At 39.5% G+C, this 22171-nt stretch overlaps 2 protein-coding genes across 5 annotated transcripts; one reads left to right on the top strand and one right to left on the bottom strand.

The window, feature by feature from the left end:
- Positions 1 to 887: 887 nt before the first annotated feature.
- tubd1 (tubulin, delta 1) lies at positions 888 to 5881 on the top strand. The gene is made up of 8 exons (XM_035154017.2): positions 888 to 1178; positions 2261 to 2408; positions 3393 to 3609; positions 3700 to 3931; positions 4641 to 4805; positions 4915 to 5037; positions 5292 to 5475; positions 5660 to 5881. The coding sequence occupies exons 1-8, from the start codon at positions 1028 to 1030 to the stop codon at positions 5763 to 5765; spliced, it is 1326 nt and encodes a 441-aa protein (XP_035009908.2). The 5' UTR covers positions 888 to 1027; the 3' UTR covers positions 5766 to 5881.
- A 1958-nt stretch (positions 5882 to 7839) lies between these two features.
- vmp1 (vacuole membrane protein 1) lies at positions 7840 to 21911 on the bottom strand. Of its 4 annotated transcripts, none has more exons than XM_035155380.1 (12): positions 21770 to 21911; positions 21154 to 21263; positions 20709 to 20841; positions 20248 to 20338; positions 19659 to 19769; positions 15956 to 16123; positions 15600 to 15731; positions 13691 to 13771; positions 13434 to 13550; positions 11716 to 11777; positions 9908 to 10007; positions 7840 to 8906 (listed from the first exon to the last, which is right to left on the bottom strand). In XM_035155380.1, the coding sequence occupies exons 2-12, from the start codon at positions 21230 to 21232 to the stop codon at positions 8763 to 8765; spliced, it is 1218 nt and encodes a 405-aa protein (XP_035011271.1). In that variant the 5' UTR covers positions 21233 to 21263; positions 21770 to 21911; the 3' UTR covers positions 7840 to 8762. The 4 variants fall into 4 exon arrangements, with proteins under 4 accessions (XP_035011271.1, XP_035011272.1, XP_035011273.1 ...); XM_035155381.1 differs by having other exon boundaries at positions 21684 to 21817; XM_035155382.1 differs by lacking the exon at positions 21770 to 21911 and adding an exon at positions 21363 to 21401.
- Between the last annotated feature and the right edge of the window lie 260 nt (positions 21912 to 22171).

Below are 22171 nucleotides of genomic sequence, written 5' to 3'. Positions count from 1 at the left end.
AGTTACATTTAGATTTACATTTCAGGTTTACAAAAAATGTTTACTCTCTTAATTCAAGTTCTATTTTTTGTTTTCTTTTTATTTATAATAAGGTTTATTGTCACACTTGTAAATATCAAGCATCAATTACATTTCTTTGTCATAAGGGTTTGATAATTACATATCAGGAATAATTGATCGATTAAAAATATGTATGTATGTATATTAATATAAATATTATTATGTTGACATGGTGCAAATATTTATAATATGTATTATCAAATATGTGTATTTATAGTAAAAGTTACAATAATGTAGAATATGTTTTAGGAGACAGAGATATAATTGATGACAATCACAGCATATTAATAATAACACGAAAATGCCTTTACATCTGCTTACAGCTAAATTACAGTGTTTTCTTTCTTTATTTGAATATTGACGATCTCCTTAAAGTACAGTTTAAGAGTTGTAACTTTTTTTTAAAGATAAATACAAATTGATCAAATTGCACATGTTAAAGCCTTTGACAATAAAAAAGCATAGTTCAAGATCCAGTCAATAAGAGAAAACATACAGACAACCACAAGTGAGGAAAGACAATTTAATAAAAATGAATAATTAAGTAAATATACTTTTAAAAAATGAATATAAATAAAAGGTACTTATTGTAAATTCATATTATACGGTTTACAGTTATAGGTAGGTTATATTTAAGGCCTTCTTTTTTTCTCCAGGATTTAATAGTTTTCAAATGGGCTTCAAGTTTTTCTATGAACAAATAAGAAATGTGGCTTTTGTCGAAAATACTTTTTATTTATGTATACAGACTTTTTTAAATAAAAAAGTTGCAACCCTTCACGACGGATCAATTGTTGTTTATTTTGAAAGTTTTGACAGTTTGGCCCGGAAATTCCGGTGCGTCTTGTTGTGGCGCGGCAACACGAACCCTTCTCCAAACAGAGTGCAGGTATGAGAGCTGTCATGGAGGAGAAGTAGAGACAGATCCACAGACTGCATGTGAAGAAGCTCCCCGCCCGGGTGCGTGATGTCGGTGGTGACGGTGCAGCTGGGTCAGTGCGGGAACCAGGTGGCTCACGAGCTGTTCGACACCGTGTGCAGTGACGCTCAGGACGGACAGAGGAAGACATACTGCACCGCCAGCACCGAGCGATTCTTCCACCGCAGCTCACACGGGGGTAGAGTCACTTGTTTATACACATTGTCTGGGTTCAAGGAGAGTGGGAGTCTGTTTACACTGTGGAGGAAATACATTCACGTTTAATAAAAGTACACAGTACAAATATCAAAGGTAAAAGCATGATACTGTTATAACTATACAATTATTATATATGAATATGTGTGATTTTATTATTCTCACTTCTGCAATCATTTGTTTGCAGCATTTTACTGTTGTAGTATGTTGATGTGAAGGTGATGTTGTTTTTACCTTCATTAATTAATGCCTGCATCACGCATCTCCACTTCCTCCCAATATCCACAAATGAAGCCAAAAACATCAGGATACGAACGCTGCCATCTTGCACAGTAGGGATAGTGGGAGGTCCGACCAATACAGACTGGAAAACAGCTTCTACCCCACAGCTAGAAGAGAACTGAACTCTCCTTAATAACTCACACACTGACTGTTTGGGACCTGAAACATTCACAATGCACCATCTGTACATATACTACATTGCACTACATGTACACATACACATTTACTATGCTGCTTGAATATCTGCCGTACTGTTTTTATATTTACATTTCACTACTTTTTCTACCTCTATATACACTTTACTATTATAATTTTTATTTAATTCCATTTTTTGTTATGTATATATTGCACCTTGAGGATTGCTGCTTAATGTCGTTGTACACTCTGCAATGACAATAAAAGGATTCTATTCTATTCTATTCTACGTGTGATTGACCAACTAAGTCTATCATGACCTTTGACCCTGTTTTTATAGCATCAAAGCCCTGAGTATCCCTGGTCTGCTCTACACTTGTTTATGTGTCCCATTGCTTTTATTTACAGCCTAATTTCACATAGGGCTGAAACATAAGTCAATTAATAATCAATGGACACACTCTTGATAACTGATAAGTCATTTATCGTTGATCAAAAATAATCCATTGGAGGACTGTTGCCATCATGGGCTCTATGGAACTATGAATGTGCATTTCTTAGTATTTTCTAGTCACTTAATCTACTGAACAATCAAAGCTAGTAATCTTTTACATTCTAGTGTGTCACCAGTCGCTGTGTGTTCACCAGATCTTGTGGCCAGGGCGGTGCTGATAGACATGGAGCCTAAAGTGATAAACCACTGTATGAACGAGGCTGCGCATTCTGGCAGGTGGAGGTATGGAGACACGTCACACTTCAGCCAGAAGCAGGGCTCTGGAAACAACTGGGCTAATGGGTAAGACATTGTTTTTTAAAAGAGGCCATTATATTCTGTCAGAAGCCAGCCATCAAATCCTATCATTCTGCAAATTATAACTCATGAGAAAATTTTGGCTACCAACATCCAGAAAAGATTTGAAAAAAGAAAAATCCATTATAACTTAAAAGGAACAGAGATCCAAACCAAATTGATGGAACGTTGCATAACAGTGAAAGGAATCAGTTTATGGAACAATCCAAACAAAGAAACTAATATCTAAAACAAACATATTTAACAAAAACAATTAAAGCCAGTATATTGAGGAAACACAATGAAACGTGTTCATTCAGCTTTGTTCTGTTTAGTTTTTTGTGTGTCAGATAAATCATTTTGTGAGCTTCTTTGAATGGTATAAATTAATTAAAACTTAGAAACTAATAGAGGGATGTTAGGGGCTGTGTTGGCCTGCAGCTATTTCAATTTTAAATTTTATTGAATTAGTAATGGTTAATTAATATCTTGTGAAAGAGGGGCAGATTATATCAGATTATTATTCTTTCTGTTCCTTTTCAGTCAAGATTTGAGATTTAGTGCATTTATATTGTTTTGTTTGGTCGATGAATGAAATAAACGTATAAATATTTTTCACATTTTGAAAAGCTTAAAACAGCAAAGGTTTTTTCGTGAAAATTGTATAATTTCAGGACAGTTGCTAGTTAATGTTTTACTTATTGTCCTGTGCACCGAGAAGCAGCTCAACAGCGCATAGCTGGATTTTCACTGGGAGTTTATTGGTCAAAGATCAAAGGTCAACGTAAAGAAAATGATGGCCAGAAAAACACATTTTCCAAGATATCTCCACTAATAATAGAACTAAAGAGACAATGTAAAGCTTGTAAATCATGAAAAATTCATTTTTTTGTAGAGAGAACAATCACACAGGAAACATGATCCTATGTTTGGAAATGAACTGACGTAGGGAGACAAAAAAGTTGAGAACGTGCTCCTCGTCTCACTCAGGTATTGTGTCCACGGCCCTCGTCACAAAGAGGTGGTGGAGGAGCTGGTGAGGCGGGAGGTGGAGCGCTGTGACAGACTGGCTGGCCTCATGGCCATGATGAGCGTGGCGGGGGGAACAGGGTCCGGGGTTGGTACCTTCGTCACTCAGGGTCTCCGAGACATCTACCCAAAGTCCTTCATCCTCAATCACCTGACCTGGCCCTACGAGACTGGAGAGGTATGGAGGCTGCTGTCAAGTGCAAGCAGAAATCCACAGCCATGAAATGAGTAATCTGCTTTTAAAATGTTTTGTTACCTGTCCTTTCAGGTAATTGTCCAGAACTATAACTCAATGCTGACGCTGGCTCATCTCTACCAGCTGTCAGACGCCATCCTGGTGCACGAGAACGACACAGTGCACAGGATCTGCAGCCAGCTGCTCAACATCAAACACATCTCCTTCAGTGACATCAACAAGCTCATCGCTCACCAGCTGGGCAGCGTGCTGCAGCCGGCGCTCACTGCTGACTCCCACGGAGGCTATAGCAGAAATCCTCTGGGTGAGAGAGACACACTCACAAACACTGACTCACACACACACACACACACACACACACACACACACACACACACACACACACACACACACACACACACACACACACACACACACACACACACACAAAAGGTTACCCGCAGGGCCTGGATTTCCTGTAATATGAGCGGATTAGGCGTGGGGTGTTGACTACACAGAGAAACTTTTCCTAAGTTTCTTCACACAGTAAAACACAAGATGACTCAAGTGAAGTGGAAAAGTGATGAGTGAGATCATTAGAAAAACAGAAAACTAGCGCTTACTCCTGAAAGGGCCACTCACTCACTGTTGTAGTCATTATAAATTACCAACACTTTTGAACTGTAAAATGTTCAGCTGGGCAAATATATCCCCATTGTAAAAAATATGAACAAAACAATGGGATTGTGTTTTGTTTTGTGTGAATGTAAAGAATCAAGAAATATATTGCGTTCCAGTACCCAAGTACCAGTATTACTCTATTATTAATAATAATAATAATAATAACTTTAATTTATATAGCGCCTTTCAAGGTTCCCAAGACATTCTATTAATTAAATATAAATAAATGAATGGGAAAAGAAATAAACAAAACTTGACACTCCAGTGGGTCACCATCTTGGCTTAAAAGGCCTCTGCCACTGATTGGCCTGTCTTAATCCTCATGTTCCATTATTCTTCCCTGTGTCTCTCAGGTGAGTTGGTGAGCGCCCTGGCCTGCCACCCGGAGTACAAGCTGCTCAGTGTGTGCACCATCCCCCAGATGCCCAGTGCCTCCATCGCTTACAGCACGTTCAGCTGGCCGGCGCTGCTCAAACACCTGCGACAGATGCTCATCTCCGACAGCAAGATGGAGGAAGGCAAGTTTTGACAATAGGATAATAGTAGGATTTTAAAGTTATGGCTTAGAATGGGACTGGATCTGTCAATCCCTCCATTTGAGGATCTTTCTCGTTTGTCCTGCGTCAGGTATCGACTGGCAGGCGCGTCCGCCTGCAGCCTCTGAGCGGAGCAGGAGTCTCACAGGAGCCAACACGTCTCTGGCCAACCTGCTCATCCTGAGGGGGAAAGACGTCTACAGTGCAGAGACTGGTCAGAGAGCTGATTCAAACGAATTGATTTTTATTGTGGAAAGTGGATGAAGTGAAATAATAACTACATTCCTCATTGATCTCAATTGATAAATCCACGACAGTCATGAAGAAGATAAAGATGTTTTTGAAAAATTGTAAATATGGTAGTTCAGGCTGGTGTGATGCATATAACACAGAAAATGGTTTACGATAGCATCCGACACTTTTAATACACTTCATAATTGATGTGAATTAGTGTGTATTCGTCTGCAGGAGGCTTTGAGGACCCTGGTCTGTACACCCCCTGGCTGTCTTCAGGAGAAGCTTTAAACTTGTGGAAATCACCGGTGCCTTTTAACAAATATGAGAAATCTGCCACGGTGGTCAGTAACAGTCGGGCTCTGCTCAGACCTCTGGATCACATGGTGAGAAAAGCCTGGAACATGTTCGCCTCCAGGTGAGTCAGGATCTCTGCTCAGAAAAATAAATATAACTCGAACTGAAACGAATCGTCCAAGTGTATACAATGTATATGTCAGTGTCACAATTTCTCTTTAACGTTCATACCTTTGGGTTAAAGATGGAAGATTGACCTGGTAACCATGATTTTTCTCTCTCATGTTGTTTCCCTCTTGTTCCAGAGCCTATATCCATCAGTACGTTAAATTTGGGATCTCAGAGGATGATTTTCTCGACAGTTTTACATCCCTGGAGCAGGTCATCTCCAGCTACAGTCAACTGTGTTAGCAGAGAGAACGAGCACCACCTTTCATTTGGACTGAATGAAGACAAGATTCTGCTGTTACCAGGAACATTGCTGCTTTTTTAACCAACATGTAAATAAAACAAATAGTTTATTTAAACAGATTTCGTCCTTCACTGTGTCTGACACCTGCAGTGGCAGCAGGGACTGAGGTCATTTACACCAAAGGTTCACTTAATTATGTTATATCATTACACGATTTATACTTTGAAATTACGTGCTAATACTGTTTTTAAGCTTTAGAATGAATCAAGTCAAAATAGACAATAGACAATCAGATCCTTTACATAAGTAAAAAAGTACGAATGGCACATTGTAAAAATACTGTTTAAATTCTACTTTAAGCATTTGGTTAATCTCAGAAAAATATTTATCAACAATAAACTATGGCAAACAGCACATTTCAGTGTAAACCCACAAAGCTCCGAAAATACTGAAATTTTTTTAAAACTTATGTGCACTAGGGCTGTAATAAAACATAGTCAGTAGTTGAAGTAATATAATTGTCCTCAAAGGCAATTTAACAAGACATGCAATGCCTATAAAAAGTATTCACCCCCCTTGGATGTTTCACCCTTTTGTTGCTTTTATACATGAAATCATGGTCAATATAATTTGGCTTTTTTGACAAGAATTTGCAAAAAAAGCTTCTTTCATGTCAAAGTGAAAACAGATTTTTACAAACTAATGTCAATTAATTGAATGTGTATGAGGCCAAGCACAGTGAGGAGGTATAACACATAAATTATGTTCTTTTGAAATGTTTGTTATTCTAATAATATATATATATATGATATGATTGTGGCATTTATTGTGATAATCGTCAATATCAACTGTTATGAACATTTTTATTTTGCTATAATTTTTCATATCGTCCAGCCCCTAATGCACACATGCTCATTTGCTTTGTAATAAGACTGAAACTACATATAGGGGTCTTAAACCTGAGGTGCAATCAGCCACAGTAACAGAAATACCTGTAAGGGAGTGTTGGGCCTTTCGTATATAATAATATAAAAGGTTGATCTTATATTTTGTGTGTCAATCAAAAGTAACTGGGGCAATCGAGTAAATACCATAGTAGAGGAAAGTATAACATTCGTAAAGGTTCTACTAAAAATACAAATGGAGATGTGCAATACAAAATGTTTAGGCTATAAAGTTGCATAAACTGGATGACCTCAAGTTTAGTACAAGTACCTCATAAGTATCACTTACTTGAGTATATGTACTTAGTTACTTCATAGCTTTGGATAAGAAAAGCTTTCACCATCTATATTACGTGACATCTGCAGATGAAGGTCATGTGGTGTGATCAAAAGCTCCAGAACAGCCACTAACTGGACCTTGTGTGGAGATCAACTCAGGCTAATTGTAGTTTGAACACTTGAAAGCAGCGGTTATTAGGGATAGCAGCACTTCACATAGAAAAATGACAGGGTTGTCAGTTAACATACTTTATTGATTTAACATTATTTCCAGAATTGGAACAATCAGCATTAGAATGTCATAAGAATGTCATTTAAGTCCCAACATGGAGCAGCTGAAGTCTGGAACTGGAACCGTCGACATGAGCAGAGCATCACCATGAAACGTTGAAGGCCCACAGCTTCAGCCAGCTTACAAACTAGTGTTGCCATGGCAATACAACAGCCAACACCAGTCTGATAAGCTAGCTGACGGGATGGATCTCACTACTGAGCGTCTGGAAGGGGATGTTCTCCACATGCTGGACATTAATCTACAGAGTATATTTCAGTCAGGATTTATGACCAACATACGGAGGATGTGGGAGTCCGGTTGGTAGAAAGAAAGACTCGAAGTATTTAGGACATGATGCAATTCTTCATCCACAAATTACTTAAACATTTTCAAATGAACGTTATGAGGCCGCAGCTTTTCACTTACCTTTAAGATGACCATGTCTAAGAGAGAATTATGCATTAGCTCTTTCATAACAGTAAGTTCTTAGACATCACAATAATCCCAGAAGAGCTTTTCAACATTTCAAAGTTGGTCTCATCCTCCATGAGAACTCAAAGAACGACAGACTCAGACTTGGAAACAAGTGCCATGACTTACATGTTTTTATATATATGATCTGATCCAACCTAAATGTACAGAGTAGAAATGGGACTAGTTAGCCGAGAGCACAATGTCACTTTACAAATGATATCACCTTTTTTGGTTCAAGTTGATTCACGTCCACACAGACCGTTGGAATAGAAAGACATCTGCGCATATGGTCCAAAAGATAGTAAGATATTTACACTGTGTGCATCCATCAGAACCCATCTGTTTTTTTTATCTTGATATTGCTTTTTTTTTTCATTTTAAAATGACAACTCCAGAAACAAAAGACGACAAGAGTTGTTCTTACTGTCGAACAGGACAAAAAACATAAGGAAAATTAAACCCTGAAACAAAAAACAAGAGACCATCCATCGCAGTTATCTTGGCAGCACTGTACAAATGAATCGAGATACATCCATACATACATGTTACAAAATTAAATAACAATCAAGTCTATAAGTCAAGAACTATGTTCGAGGGAAGCCAAACCCCCCCCCGTCTTGCATAAGGCATAGCATCTGATGGGCACCGCCCGAACACAGCAGCCACCACCAAACCGCTGCTTCACTTCTGAGGTCAATGAAAGGGTTAATTTAATGTTAAAGTAACATGTTAAGATCAACAGCAGAACCGATCGCACTACACAGACAGTGAGATGAAGGGAAGAACTACAAAACCTGAAGGAGGGACAAACAGTTAACAGTAGCATACATCCTCAAACACACCAAAACCAACAGAGCCTGGATTTCATTCTTTCTTTCTTTTTTCCTCTCTCGAGCATTCAGCCTCTTTGAGAATGGATGAGGGTGAGGTTTGTTGTTAAATTGTGAGTGGCTGGGTCTGAGCGCAGGGCTCTCAGCAGCAGAAACACAGTCACTGGGATGTCTGAACTGCTTTTGTCCCCGTCATCACTTGGTTTTCTCCTCCGAGTTCCTCCGCGTCTGCAGCCTCTTGGCGTAGCTCTGAGCCATGGAGTTGACGATGGAGATGACAAAGTAGCAGACCATGACCAGCACCACTTTCTCAAACACCCACGACAACCAGTTCTCATCCTGCAGAAAATCAGGGAGTAAATTACCATCATTAAAAGCACAATGGAGTAGTACAGATAGTGAGCACACAATAATCCTAGTAAAACTATAACAAGGTGAATTTTGTTGGCATCCTGTTTTTATGACAGTAGAACGTGATTGGAAGAAAATGTCATTGAAATATAAACGTCCAGGGTTTTTTTTGTGGCTAAAAAGACAAAGTTAACACTAGTAGTTATTGCCTAACATATAACAAGATATCATAGGGCAGAAATGTATATATATATATTTTTTAGATGGTATGACATTTTCTAGCTTTGAAATTCTATACATTTATGGTTTTTTGGTCGTTTTTTTAGGGAAAGGGGGCATCACACCTTTTACAGATTGTTAAGCCCTATGAGTGAAACTGACATCAATATGGACAATACAACTGAAATTACAGTTTTTTGCTTTTATTTGCCCTCTCTGTTTTTGTCAAGTGTCCTTGAGAATTGTTGAAAGCTCTATTATATAATAATAATATTAATTCTATATAATATATAATATTACAGTTGCTAACCAGTGAAAACAAGCATTTTATGTGATAATAAATGAGACTTCTAATGTCTATATCAGTATCAGCCTCACAAATAAAGTCTGTCAGACTAGTTACAAAAACCTTCTCACTTTTGTTATTCAAGTGCTGCATGGCCTTGCAGAAAATAGTAGAAATTAGGGTTGGGCGCTATGGCTATATTAACATAGAAAAAGGAATAAAAGAATAAACAAATAAAGGATAATCTTATCTAAAAAAATATTATAAATGTATATTGATAATTATCACAATAAAAGGTCACATTATTGTTTCTGTTAAGTTTATAGACTGCTAGTTTTGGATTTAAACTCTTTATGAGCAGAGAATGACAAACACTAAACATTTTACAAATCTTAGGTGGATCAGTGTTATACCTCCTAACTGTGCTTGCAAAATACATAAGCAATACATCAATATATATATATATATTGGACTTTGCTCTTACCGCTGGTGCACTTCCTCCATCATGGTGCAGCTTGGTCCTCTGGGCCTCCAGGTACTGGCTGAAGGGCTTCTGGATAGCTGGTCCCACTTTAGGCACAGACCTGATGTCGCATCCCCGCAAACATCCACACAGAAAACACACACAAGAAAAGAGGGAGGAAGAACAGTAAGTCACTTACCCTTAAAAGCACCTTTACGTCTCCAAAACTGAAGCCTCACACAGAAAAGTCATTCCCTAGAAGAGCCTCATTTATTTCCCTGAACTCTACCAACAGCCCTCACTGAGCCACCAGCATCCCTGTAAGAGCTGCTGCAGGACACCTCCTACATGAGGGCCTTGTGTTGATCCTCCACCTCCTCTACTTGTTCCTGTTGAGCAGGAGCAGGGAGGAATGAACCAGCAACTCCTCAATCCTCCTTTTATACTGTTCTGCTCTCTATAGGCGCCTGTGTCAGCCCCTTCAATCGGGAAGTGAGTCGCCATGATGTCATCACCTTTACCACCATTGCTGCCTTCTGGGTGGAAAGACAGCCAATCAGGGTGTGCTCATGTCCTTATTAGGCAGTGTGGATCGTCTCACCAGGTGGAGGGGGTTGGGGTTTGGGGGGCAATCATAATGGTTGCCATTTTATCAATTTATGTCATAGAGAGGCATTGTTGTTGCAGTTTTACCATTTGGTCAGGAGCAGAACAGTTTAAACAGAATCTCTACATACTCCAAACTTATCATTACCATGAAAAGAAAAATATATTGCAGGCTGTACACACACACACACACACACACACACACACACACACACACACACACACACACACACACACACACACACACACACACACACACACACACACACACACACACACACACACACACACACACACACACACACACACACACACACACACACGGCTTGACTGTTTAAATTCAACTCTGTCCCCAGTTAGGTCATAAACATGTTATCTAGACTTGACTAGACATAGCAAAATGAAAAAGAGACAATTTACTAAACAAGCACCAAAAAGGGGACTGGGTAATTGCGGATTTCAAGTAAATCGAACTGTTTTTGACTGACTCATTCTTGTCATCTCTCCCACTTAACATGTAAGCACACAACACACACACAAACACAAGTAACTGCTATGAAAACATCCTGTATCAGCAAGGACGCACCATCAGCACTCATCATTGCGAGTCACAGAGAGGCATTTGATTTTCGTGGGAAAGACCCATGAAAATCCCTTGAAACTGATTCAGATCTAAATACTTGGACATCACATACATGTAAGTTAACATACGACAGTCTATAGATGAACAGAAATCTAAGCAGCTCCTATGACGTAGAAGAGGAATCCCATTCATGAAAAAAGTCAAAGTCTTTGTTGACTGTGTGAATAAATAAATATAAGTTAGTGTGTGATTTTTTAGAAAAGCTCATTTTACTTGATATAATCTTCAGCAGAAAGTATGTTACTTCTAATTCCTGTAAATGAGCTACATCTGACACCCAGCCACTGAATGTTTTTTTTGTTTTTAATAAATTGGCCATGATTGTGATTCCCCGCCTTGCTGGGGGATTTCTCTCAGTGAGTCAGATCGACATGTTCGAATGGGACCTCACACGTCTGACCACCAAAGCTGCAGAGATGGTTTACATTACTCTACCTTTTTGTGAACAGACAATGCAAAAATACATTGCACGCACACCACTGCTATGAAGCATTTATTCGTCGTCCAAAATGCATCTGTAAATGTTTACAAATGCTCCGTCAACCACAAACCAGGGGGAGACAATGAGACAAACACTTACCCAATCAGGGACACCATTTGCTCCACTATGTGCTTGCTGAAGGTGATGATGACAAATAGTTTCTGTAGAAAAAAAAGAGAGAGATTAAGATGCTTTAATAACCCACTACTTTCTGGACCATGACTGAATAATAGGGCCACTTAAAAGGGAAACATCTCAGAGATTTTGAGAATAAAGACATAATATTTAGACAAGAAGGATGTAATTTAATAAGGAAAAGACTCCTCACTCCTTCTCGATCCAAAATCTTGAAAACCAATTTCACTGCTTCTTGAGGAACAAGAAATGCCTTTTAATATAACAAAGGTAATCAACAAAAGCCTAGCAGTCGACCATTACCAAACATTTTCTCCTCCACTAAAGAGGCAATTTTCTCCAAATCCATGTGGTTCTTTTCTTCAGTTTCTTGCTCAATTTTGCACCGCCTTTCTAAAGCACAGTTACTTTCAACTTTTTTCTTACAAAATTACAACTTCATTCTCAAAATCTCAGACATTTTTCCCCCCTTGAAGTTGCCCTAATACTCCGATGTGTATATGTATAAACAAGATGCATCCTGAAATTAAAAAAAATGACATCTGAACAAAAGTTAAAAAAAGTTAACAGAACAGTAGACTGTCTTTCAGAAACACATGACGGACAGATTAATATGTAGACATTTTGATTCTTAATTTTAGCGGCGCAGCTGTGAGAGGCCACATCGACCAGTTTCTGCAGACACACTAATTACAAAAATCAAACCTGGCAGAACAAGAGCTACATTTTGGGCTGCGAGGGGCTTTGTGTGGTTTGCAAAGAGCCGAAGCGCGGGGGGGTGGTGCAAAACCACAATATTCTCCTCCTCCGGTCCTGAATCTGATCTGCTTTAAACAGCATGACACATGACCCCCCGGACGAAATCAGACAGGATATGACACGTGATGTCCAAGGGGTTCAAGGTACAAAGAAAAGAAAAAAAAGTCACCCCCTGCAGCCTCTTACCGTCTGCTCCATTTCCTTTTCTGAAGTCTACGTTCTCATGTCCACTCTACATCCTTCATAACCCCCCCGCTGCGCCACAGCTTTATCTGAAGGGTCTTAGAGTGAGATCACGAGCTGGTACCACTAAGCGATGCATTGGTTCAGTTTGTTAAGACACTCGACGACTCACCCAGACTCCGACAGCCTCTTTTAGTAAAGGCTTACATTAGTCACCGGTGGAGCAGACTCAACAATATACTCCATGATTGAAAAGTTTTTTTGATCTACTTCATTTAAAAAAGGAAAAAAAATCCCAGCTCTTGTTCAAGACTTTTTTAAAAGCGTCCCTCGTTTCATCTGGAGCCATCTTCAGATGGTTTGGATGCTTCTCAAAGCAGACGAAGGAATCCCCAGAGGAACAAAGGCAAACAGACTTAACCAGAGGACACAATTAGGACTTTCTCACAGCCACCGAGTCACGATCTGAGCACTAGTTTTCATCTCTCCCACACGTTTTGAGGTTGCGGTGATTGTTTAAAATGAGTCAGGCAGCACGGCATAGCCTTTTTCTTTTAGAGAGTGGGTCATTTGGACATGCACCATTACATTGTTGACAAAGAATTGCGATGACATGAAAGAAAGGATTAGTAATATTCAAAGCCTAGATGCTGCAGGTATGTGCCCACATGGTTTAAATGAAAAAATGTTTTTGTCTATTTTGTTGTCGAGTTTCGCTAGTTTCTTGTTAAACTGCTGACCTGTATATGCATCTTGATGATGGCTTTCCCGATTAGAGTTGCTCCAAAGAAGGTCCAGAAAGGAACCAGGAAATGGCCGCAGGTTATTCCAGCCAGGTCGAACAGAGGATTAGGGATCTGAAACACACACATCAGTCAATCTTAGCGATTCATCTTCTTTACACAGCCAGAGATTATCAAAGGTGTTAATCTAAAATCCCTTGTAACAAAAAGGAAACTGTGTAGTGTCAAGTGAAAAAATATTTATTGTGACTTACTGAGGCACAAGCCAAGATGCCAAAGAATCCCACTTTCTGCACCATGTGCTGGACCCCCAGTTTTGCTCTTGTGACAAAATCCTGAAATAAAAAACAAAAAATCAAACAAATTTAAAACACAATATTGCAGCTGGACATGACTGGATGTGATTACTTTCCTATATTAAAGACGGCCAGGTATCTGCTTTGTAGCTTACACTTAACATTATGGAGCTCAATAGCAACAAAGGAGGAACTTAAGGACTTAAGGAGTATTTTTCTGAAATTGTATTCCGGGCGAGGTATTGCATCTTCATTTCTATTAATACCAGCAACTTTTGACAATTACGTTGTGAATCTTGACGACAGCTTTCAATACTGTTACACTCCCCTGAATCACAACATGTGCATACACATGGAAATCTCTGAACACATAATCACCATTTTCTTTTTTTCTTAAAATAATCATGTGCTTCTCGTAGATGCGTGGTCTTTAAATAAACAGTGGTGTTGTCTGCAGTGTTATTACATAGAACGGGAGCTTTACTGAGAGCAATGTGGTAAAATACCTGTTATTTTTGAGCACTGAAAGATTTTTGAGGGTTTGATGACGTTGCAACTAAAACATGTGTTGTACAAAAGTGCAGAGGATCTTTTGATCCAATCTCCAACACTGTGGGGGTGAAACGTCTGTGGTTACAAGAGAGAGATCACAGTCGATGCAGGAGGGAGATTAAGAGGCAGACAAACAAATGCTTTAAAAATCTCAATGAAGATTTTGTAAGGAATGACAAAATTATAAAAATTCATGTGCATTTTCAAACCCAACAAAATGTTGGTAATTTAAGTACTTTCTGTATTTGAATAATATAATTATAATATTTGTGATGCACATTTTTATTAAGAATTCTCTTTTCCTCTCTTTCCCTGATTTTGTTCATGTTTGTCTTAATGTTTCCCATGTAAATTTAATTATTATATTTTAGTGATTATTATTGTAAGAATGTTACTAAATAAAACTAGAGATTATTAAGTAAATGCTCTTTTTGCCTACACTCACACCTTTCTCCCAAAATGTTTCTAATGCTGATCAAGTTTTCTTATTGTAGATCAAATGACCAACACATGACAGGAAGTGATTTAAAAATATATATTTTGTGTCATTCCCATGAGTTTATTAGAGGTGCTTAGTAAAAGGGCTTCTGATGCTTCTGACCTCTGACCGATGACGATAAATGACAGACATGTGATGCGAGGTTGGCTTCCGCAGCTGAGAACCAGTGAAGTGACAATAGGTGATGAAGACAAAGTTCACAACTTAGCTGGTTTCTCTTCTGCTGACTCAGCATCTGATCTCAGCAGTCTCCAGTCATGTGAGCTCAGTTCCTGACAGAACTGTCTGTCATTCAAATTAGAGGCCAGTGAATAGAGACACAGGAGGGAGGGAGCGAGGGAGCGAGGGAGGGAGAGCGAGCGAAGCCTGAGGAATGATTAAAGGGGGAACAGTGCTCCGGGTGACTCACCCACCAACAGACAAATTTACTGGAAGTGTAAGGAGGGAGTGGCTTCACTGAAGTCACATGGCACTTTCAGACCAATCAGTGGGCAGTGGCTCAATGGTCAGTTGTGCATTATAAAGATAAGACCCAATTAGATAAGATCATATCATATTAAGTTGATGGGCAACAACTGGGCACTAAACAAAGGAACGGGGTGTTTTTAATTGAAGACAGAATGTTGGTTCATCTGGGCCACCTTTCTTAATAAATGCGTGATGTGAAAATGATGCATCTTAAATGACTTCAAATCAAATGAGGCAGATCTGAGGTGGGTAATGCTTCCTAAATCTTTTTGTAAAATATTCATAGTATTTATGTGCCTGTGTTAATGACCTGCTAAAATACAGATATTATACATATGCAACTCTGACCTGAGCGCCCTGAGCCTGCTCAAGCATCTCCTCAAACTCCTCGTAGTCTTCATCATCTGGATCAGCTCCCGACTGACGAGCCGCTCGGGCCATGAAATATGGAGGCAGCTCTCCGATGGCAGTACCTGCACCCTGAATCCAAACAATTGAAAAAGTTACATGTCATAATTTTCTAATCTATTTTTCACATTCAGATATAGGTAACTATTCATGCCACCAACTTTTTGGATTTTATAGACTGACTTGAAGCTAAAAAATTACTTCTTGTGCCCTGCAGGCACATGAGCTTGCTGGAATCATATTTACATGTTGAGTCAGGATCGCTGTATTGTCTCTGTATTCAACCTAATACTTACCCACATGCAGGCCTCCAGGCGGACCTTTGACATGATTGAGAAGAGAGTTACGCTGCTGTCCACCACTCCACCTTGGGGACAGACAATCTGGTCTGGGTATGGAGGCTCTGGGAAGTCTATGGAGCCGCACTCGTATGCAGCCAGGGTTACTGATGCTATGTGAGGACCCTAATGCAGAGAAAAAAGGATGCTTTCATGAACAGAATGAATAATTGGGACATAAAACAGGTAAAGACATCCATTTTGTCTATCGTTTGTCATGAGACACTTGGCTGTAAACGTGGAAAACACTTAAGTTCAGAGAAATTAAGCAGCAGGATGCACTGCAACAGTCGGGGGAAGGGGTATTTGGATCATTGTAATTATCAGTGTTGCGTCTATACACCTTAAATTTACTAAGCAACAGCGAGACCTTTAAAAAACTGTTTAAATACTGCCAGTTAAATTCACCCTGCTGCTGTTGCATGATTAAACACAGCTCCTTTGTGTCTGTCTACAGGTACGGACACACACCAACAGGAGCTGAGTCACAGTCTCTGTGACAGGTAGGCATGTCATCATTTATCAGTGAGAAGGTGTCTGGTTAGGCTGAGCCACCTGGCCCCAACAACAGTTGGCCCACCTGTAACTACAACACAGTTATTCCATTATGTGTCTTCAAGGTAATAGAGACAACACTGACAGTAGATGGACAGCACACAATGAGTGTGCGCTGACTGCTAATGCCTCCCCCTGAAACTCTCCACCCTGCTCCGAGTGTGAGCACACAGGCAGCTTCTATATTTACACAACAAAGTCTCTTTCCAACCAAACAGGACACTAAACAGACTTTGTCATTCATGACACAACAAGACAGTGTTAAGAAGTAGTGAGTCAGTTTGTAACCAGATTCTGATACACTGATCTGACAGGTGATGCTTTGGCCTCCTGCTTTCAACCTCTTTGTTTGCTAAAGCTACCAGAGTAGACATCTTCACATACAGGAAGATGACTGATACTGAATAAACCACTTAGCTCAGTAAACATTTAGCAAGTGGATTTTACAATGTAGCCATCAAATTTACCATTGAAGATGCAAATTTCATTAAATCCCATAATAGGAAATTGCTGGATGGAACAAACAGTCTGACATTTTTTTATCCCTGTGGTTTCCCTTTTTCCCCCCAGTGAAAGCAACAAAGATAAATGCAAAGTCAAAATTATGAGATTCAAAAAAAATCTTAATTATGAGATTAAAAGAGATAGTGAGTTGACAATATGAGATAGTAAGTTATAATTATGAGATGCTAACTCGTTATCTTCAAAAAGCTAACTCATCTAAAAGGTGTTCAGATTATTGGGATGGTGACGCAACAGGAAGGACCACAGGATCATTTTAGTCTATCCCCTTCGCAGCATGAACGAGCTCAGCAAATTTCACGGCACTCTCCTGTGAAATTTTGCGGCAAAAACACCTCTTGTTGGTTAAAATTGAAATTTTGACTTTAAAAAGGACACAAAGTTTCACATTATTAGGGTTCATCCTCTGGGCATCAAAATCTATTGGAGACTGGTCAGGTGTTGTTCAGATGAACAGACCGAGGAGAGACTGACCAACTGGTGGACTGGACCAGTGAATAATCATTTTTGTGGTAATATTGAAATATGCTCTAAATTGTTGGTGAGATATATTGGCATGTTTCCTTTAACCACAATATTTAGAGTATAATTCAACACATAGAGGCAAAGCAGTGACCTCCAAAGCATCAAGATGAATCATAAGATAATACTGGTGGTGAGTGAATCCCCTTTCCCATGAACAGAATGAGCTCACCCTCTCTGTGGGGGCTAACTATTAATTCTCCAGGCTTGAGGTAGATTCACAGTGTATCTCTGTTGTTTCTATGTCGGGTTTTTCCTTCAACATTAAATCTGGGAGTTTCCTTTCCATGGCTGACATCAACATTGAGTAGGCAGCAGTCATAGGAGCTGCAGCACAGTGAACCTGAACTAAGATTTGGTGAGCTGGGAACAGCATAGTCTCCTAATGAGCAGGGGGCCTTGCATCATGTGGTCAGTGATGTAAAGACAGCTTTGACTTTTTTGTGGAAAAATTAGAGAGGGTCACAGGAATTTAGGGAATGCTTTGCATGGTTCTCTGGGTGCAACTAATGGGGATGTACACAGTCACAAATGAGAATGGTACTAGCCAAGGTCCAACAGTCCCCTTAAAATCAAACAAGCCACATCAAATTGCACACCCTCATAGATATCAGTCCCCTGAATATACCTGATTTTTTTTCCCATCAAGATCCATTTATTGTTCCCTGGGATATTGATGAAAATGCCATATCTTGTTAAGTTAAAGAAAGTGAACAATTCCTGCATGCTCTCCTTTTTCCAGATACATGCCAAACTTTTATGTGTTCTCTTTTTTGGTCCATGTCCAATGCTTCCACCAAGTTTTGCATAACTCTGTACAGCCCACAACTGTAAGCCTTTAAACTTGCTGCTGACTGATTGGTTGATTGTTGGTTCAGTTAATAGAGTAATGCCACCTCCAAAGGCAAAAACATAAGTATAACCCTCATTGCAAAAAGTTAACACTGGTTACTGTTGAACGCAAATAATTAACATAGCTAGCAGGATTATAAGAAACACAACTGGTGGAGCTGTACACTATACAGACCAGGAGAAAAGCTACACCAATTGTAAAAGATCCTTCATTCACACCCTCTTTTTAATGAATTTGAAAAACTTCCTTTTATAACATGATACAGGGTGCCTACAGCAAATATAAATATTTATTCTTTTATTCCATCTTTGCTAATTTTATAAAAAAAATATTTACAACTAAAGGCTCATTATACTGTAGACACTCAACAGTGCACACAAGTACACACAATAAATGTTAGTATTAGCCACTTCCTCTATTCCATCATTGTTGGACTCACTGTAAAAAGAAGAACAAAAACTACTAGGAACCACAAGCAAGCAAACATATGGTAAGCAGAAAAGTATAAAAGGAGAGATTACACACAAACTCTGAAGAAACGTAAGGTCACAGGAACATCTTTTCCGATTATTTCATTGTAATGGAAACAGCTGACTCAGCCTTCCCACATCTGTGTGAGTTCTGTGCAACAGAAGAGAAGCCACATCATCAGCCTGAAGTGGACGATTCCTGCCTCGATTTCATTTTGATAAATTCTCCTTTTTAACCACAGCTAGCACAAATGACATATATTCCAATGACTCAGTCATACAGTCAGGGGAAATGACAGTTGGACAGATGTGGAAAAAGTGGAATGAGTTTGAAGAAGTCAAAGACAATGAATATGGAGTATGACGCCATCATCTGGCAACTACAGGAAAAGACACACACATGACCTTTGCAGAAAGAGTTTTCAGTTATACTTGTAGCGAGAAGTTAATAGTTTGTGGGATAAATTACCAATTTACCAACCTGTATATTTTAGATATACAGGACATCCTAATGTAGAAAAGTACATGTATTAATGTGTCTGTTTTGTATGGCTCCACTATTATGTGTGCTGATGTGCAAGTGAATTACTCAATCGCTTTTAGACATTACCTGCTACTTTTGTGCCACATATGCCATTCACTAAAAAAATTAAGAAGTATGCTGTTTCCAAGTAGACGTTTAATCCCATATATGGACATTTTGTTTGTACACACCTCCAAACTGTTAGTGCTTTCTTACCAGATAGAGAAGGAAGGTGTGCAGGCCAGTCCCAAGGCCAACCGAGGACAGGATCCCAAGACCTACCCAGTAGGCACACCATAGAAACCTCTTCTCCATGTACTGAACATACTAAAGTGAAAGAAAATGAAGTAAATAAACCAAATATAACGAAGGGAATGGTGAATAAACTTTGATTATATTGACAATTACTAGTTATTTGCTTTCTCTGTTGGAAACCAATGTAAAGTGTCTTTGACAATTGTCTTCCGTACTTTTGATTATTTGTGGTAGCTTATTACGATTAATGGGATAATCCTGGGAAGAACTTCATTCTAAAATTAAACTAGGCATTCTTTTAACTTAACGGTGACAGATCACTGCGCAGAGGAATTTGTAAACAGAACATTCAGCCAACTGCCTGTGTGATCAAGGGTTACTTGACAACAGGGCAGACCTCATCATCTCCACACATTAACTTTCTTCTGGTGACGGTCTTAGGTGGGTTAAGAGTGACTTATCATTAACCTTTAAACAGGTTGGTGATGAAGCAACGCTGTTGATTATTAACAACACAAAAGAAAAAAAACACAAATCACTCAAGCCTTACTTGTTGGTGTTCTCCCTCAGTGGAGTACAAAATGGAGAAAAGAGAACATAAGACCAGAAAAAACAACACTGTGCCTCGTCGATGCCAAAGCCTGAAAAAGAAGAGAAGAAAACAATATGTCAACCTTGAAACAAGCACAAAACCTCAACACTGAAAAAATATTATGTGTTATTATCTCTGTTGAATTTTATCGGAAGGGCTTAAAATCACAAATGACCTTGTAGGTTTGAATAAGTAGTTCCCAAATAAATGTAAATGCAGTTGATCTTTCTACAGTGTAAAGTTTTACTCACTATAAGCTGTATGATTCCAGCTTCTCGGGGACATAGGATTATCATTATCAATATTATTATCTAATCATTTCAGTCATCGTGTACTAACAGGACAAAAGGTCCAGGTCACATGTGTAAGTACTCGTGCACAGACAAAGGCTCTCTAGAGAAACCTCTTCCACTTCTTACTGAAGCGTCCACTCCTTTAGCTTGACGAGGGTCTCCAGGAGGAAGTAATGTAGCGAGGTGACAGGCCTCCTCCATAACACCAGAGACAGACGCTCCTCTTTATCCCTCTGTCTCCTGTTCCTTATTGACGAGTCTGGATCACAAACAGAAACACAATCAGCCCCACACACTGGAACACCTGCAACCTCATCGATCACTGCATCCTGTTGAGATGGCAGTGCTAAATACATGATACAAATAACTTAAACAAGTTGTCTCCGTCTCTATAAGCTCAGTCGTCCGCACCTTTGGAAACTGAGAGTAGGCAGCAGTAAAAATGACTCAGCCTGAGAGTTTTTATGACTTGTTCAAACCATGTGTTGGCATTTGGAGGGATTACACAACATGAACTTTTCAGGGACATCTCAGGGGTGAATGGTAAATTGAGGTTTCGCTGGAGACTGACCTGCGGACTTGCCATTCTGTTTGTCTTTAGCTGCTGCACGTTTCTGCGGCTGTTCACAGCGAGCTCCATTAGCTGCCATGTCGATCACGGTGTTGGCAGGTCAGGGCAGTCTGGGACAACAGAGACAGAATGACAACAGCGTTACTGTGTGTGGATTAACAGCGTCCTCTTCACTGCTTGTTTGAAGCCACACAGCGTGATTAACACACCAGCTAACTGATTTATACGGTTGGTTTCAGTGGGGAAATGTCGTATAAAGCCGGGAGGTGAATGGGTGAATGGGTGAATAATATCACAGCATCTCACGGCAGAAATGTCCACAGTTAACCGAAATATCGGCCGTCGTGACGGTGAGCCTGTCACGCGATATGATGCCAAACGCGACCACATCATCCTCCACATGCTAACCGGCTAGCCAACGTGCTAACTGCTAAGCTAGGCACGTTGGCGGCCCCCATGTGAAATTGAGGGCGACACAATCAGTAACGGGACGTCTTTCTTCCAGAGAGGAGTGTGGAACTGCTTCTTACCGCTGCGCCGACAGAGACGTGAGAAAAAAGACACGATAAAGAGGCGAAAAGAGCGTTGTTTGTAAAAAATGAAATGACAGCCGTACCTCTTTCCTGTCCTCCTCACCCGGAAACAGACGCGGGACGTGTCAAAGTACAACTGTACAGCGGTTGAGTCATGAAGGAATGTATACAAAACAGGGTTTGCTATAAGGTTTACAAGGAGAAATATACAACTGTATAGACACTTAAAACAGACGCAAACTTTACAAAGTGCATATTTACTGTTACTGTTACGTGATTAACTTATCAATGCTTTTATTTTGAAAATTTAATAAAGACGTATTTCCGTAAGCTGCAGTTTGTGGGCCAATCAGAGGTTGCCAGATTTGCCAATAGAAACAATTGCAACACTACTTTGCTTTACTTCACTTTGACCTTTCAGGGGATTTACTCGTGACCCATATTCATTAACAATAATTTTAAAAATGTGTTAAAAGCAAAGTTAT

Source organism: Hippoglossus stenolepis, chromosome 4, assembly GCF_022539355.2.
Source record: "Hippoglossus stenolepis isolate QCI-W04-F060 chromosome 4, HSTE1.2, whole genome shotgun sequence".
Classification (NCBI taxonomy): domain Eukaryota; kingdom Metazoa; phylum Chordata; class Actinopteri; order Pleuronectiformes; family Pleuronectidae; genus Hippoglossus; species Hippoglossus stenolepis.
This window is presented reverse-complemented; position numbering and strand designations above follow the sequence as displayed.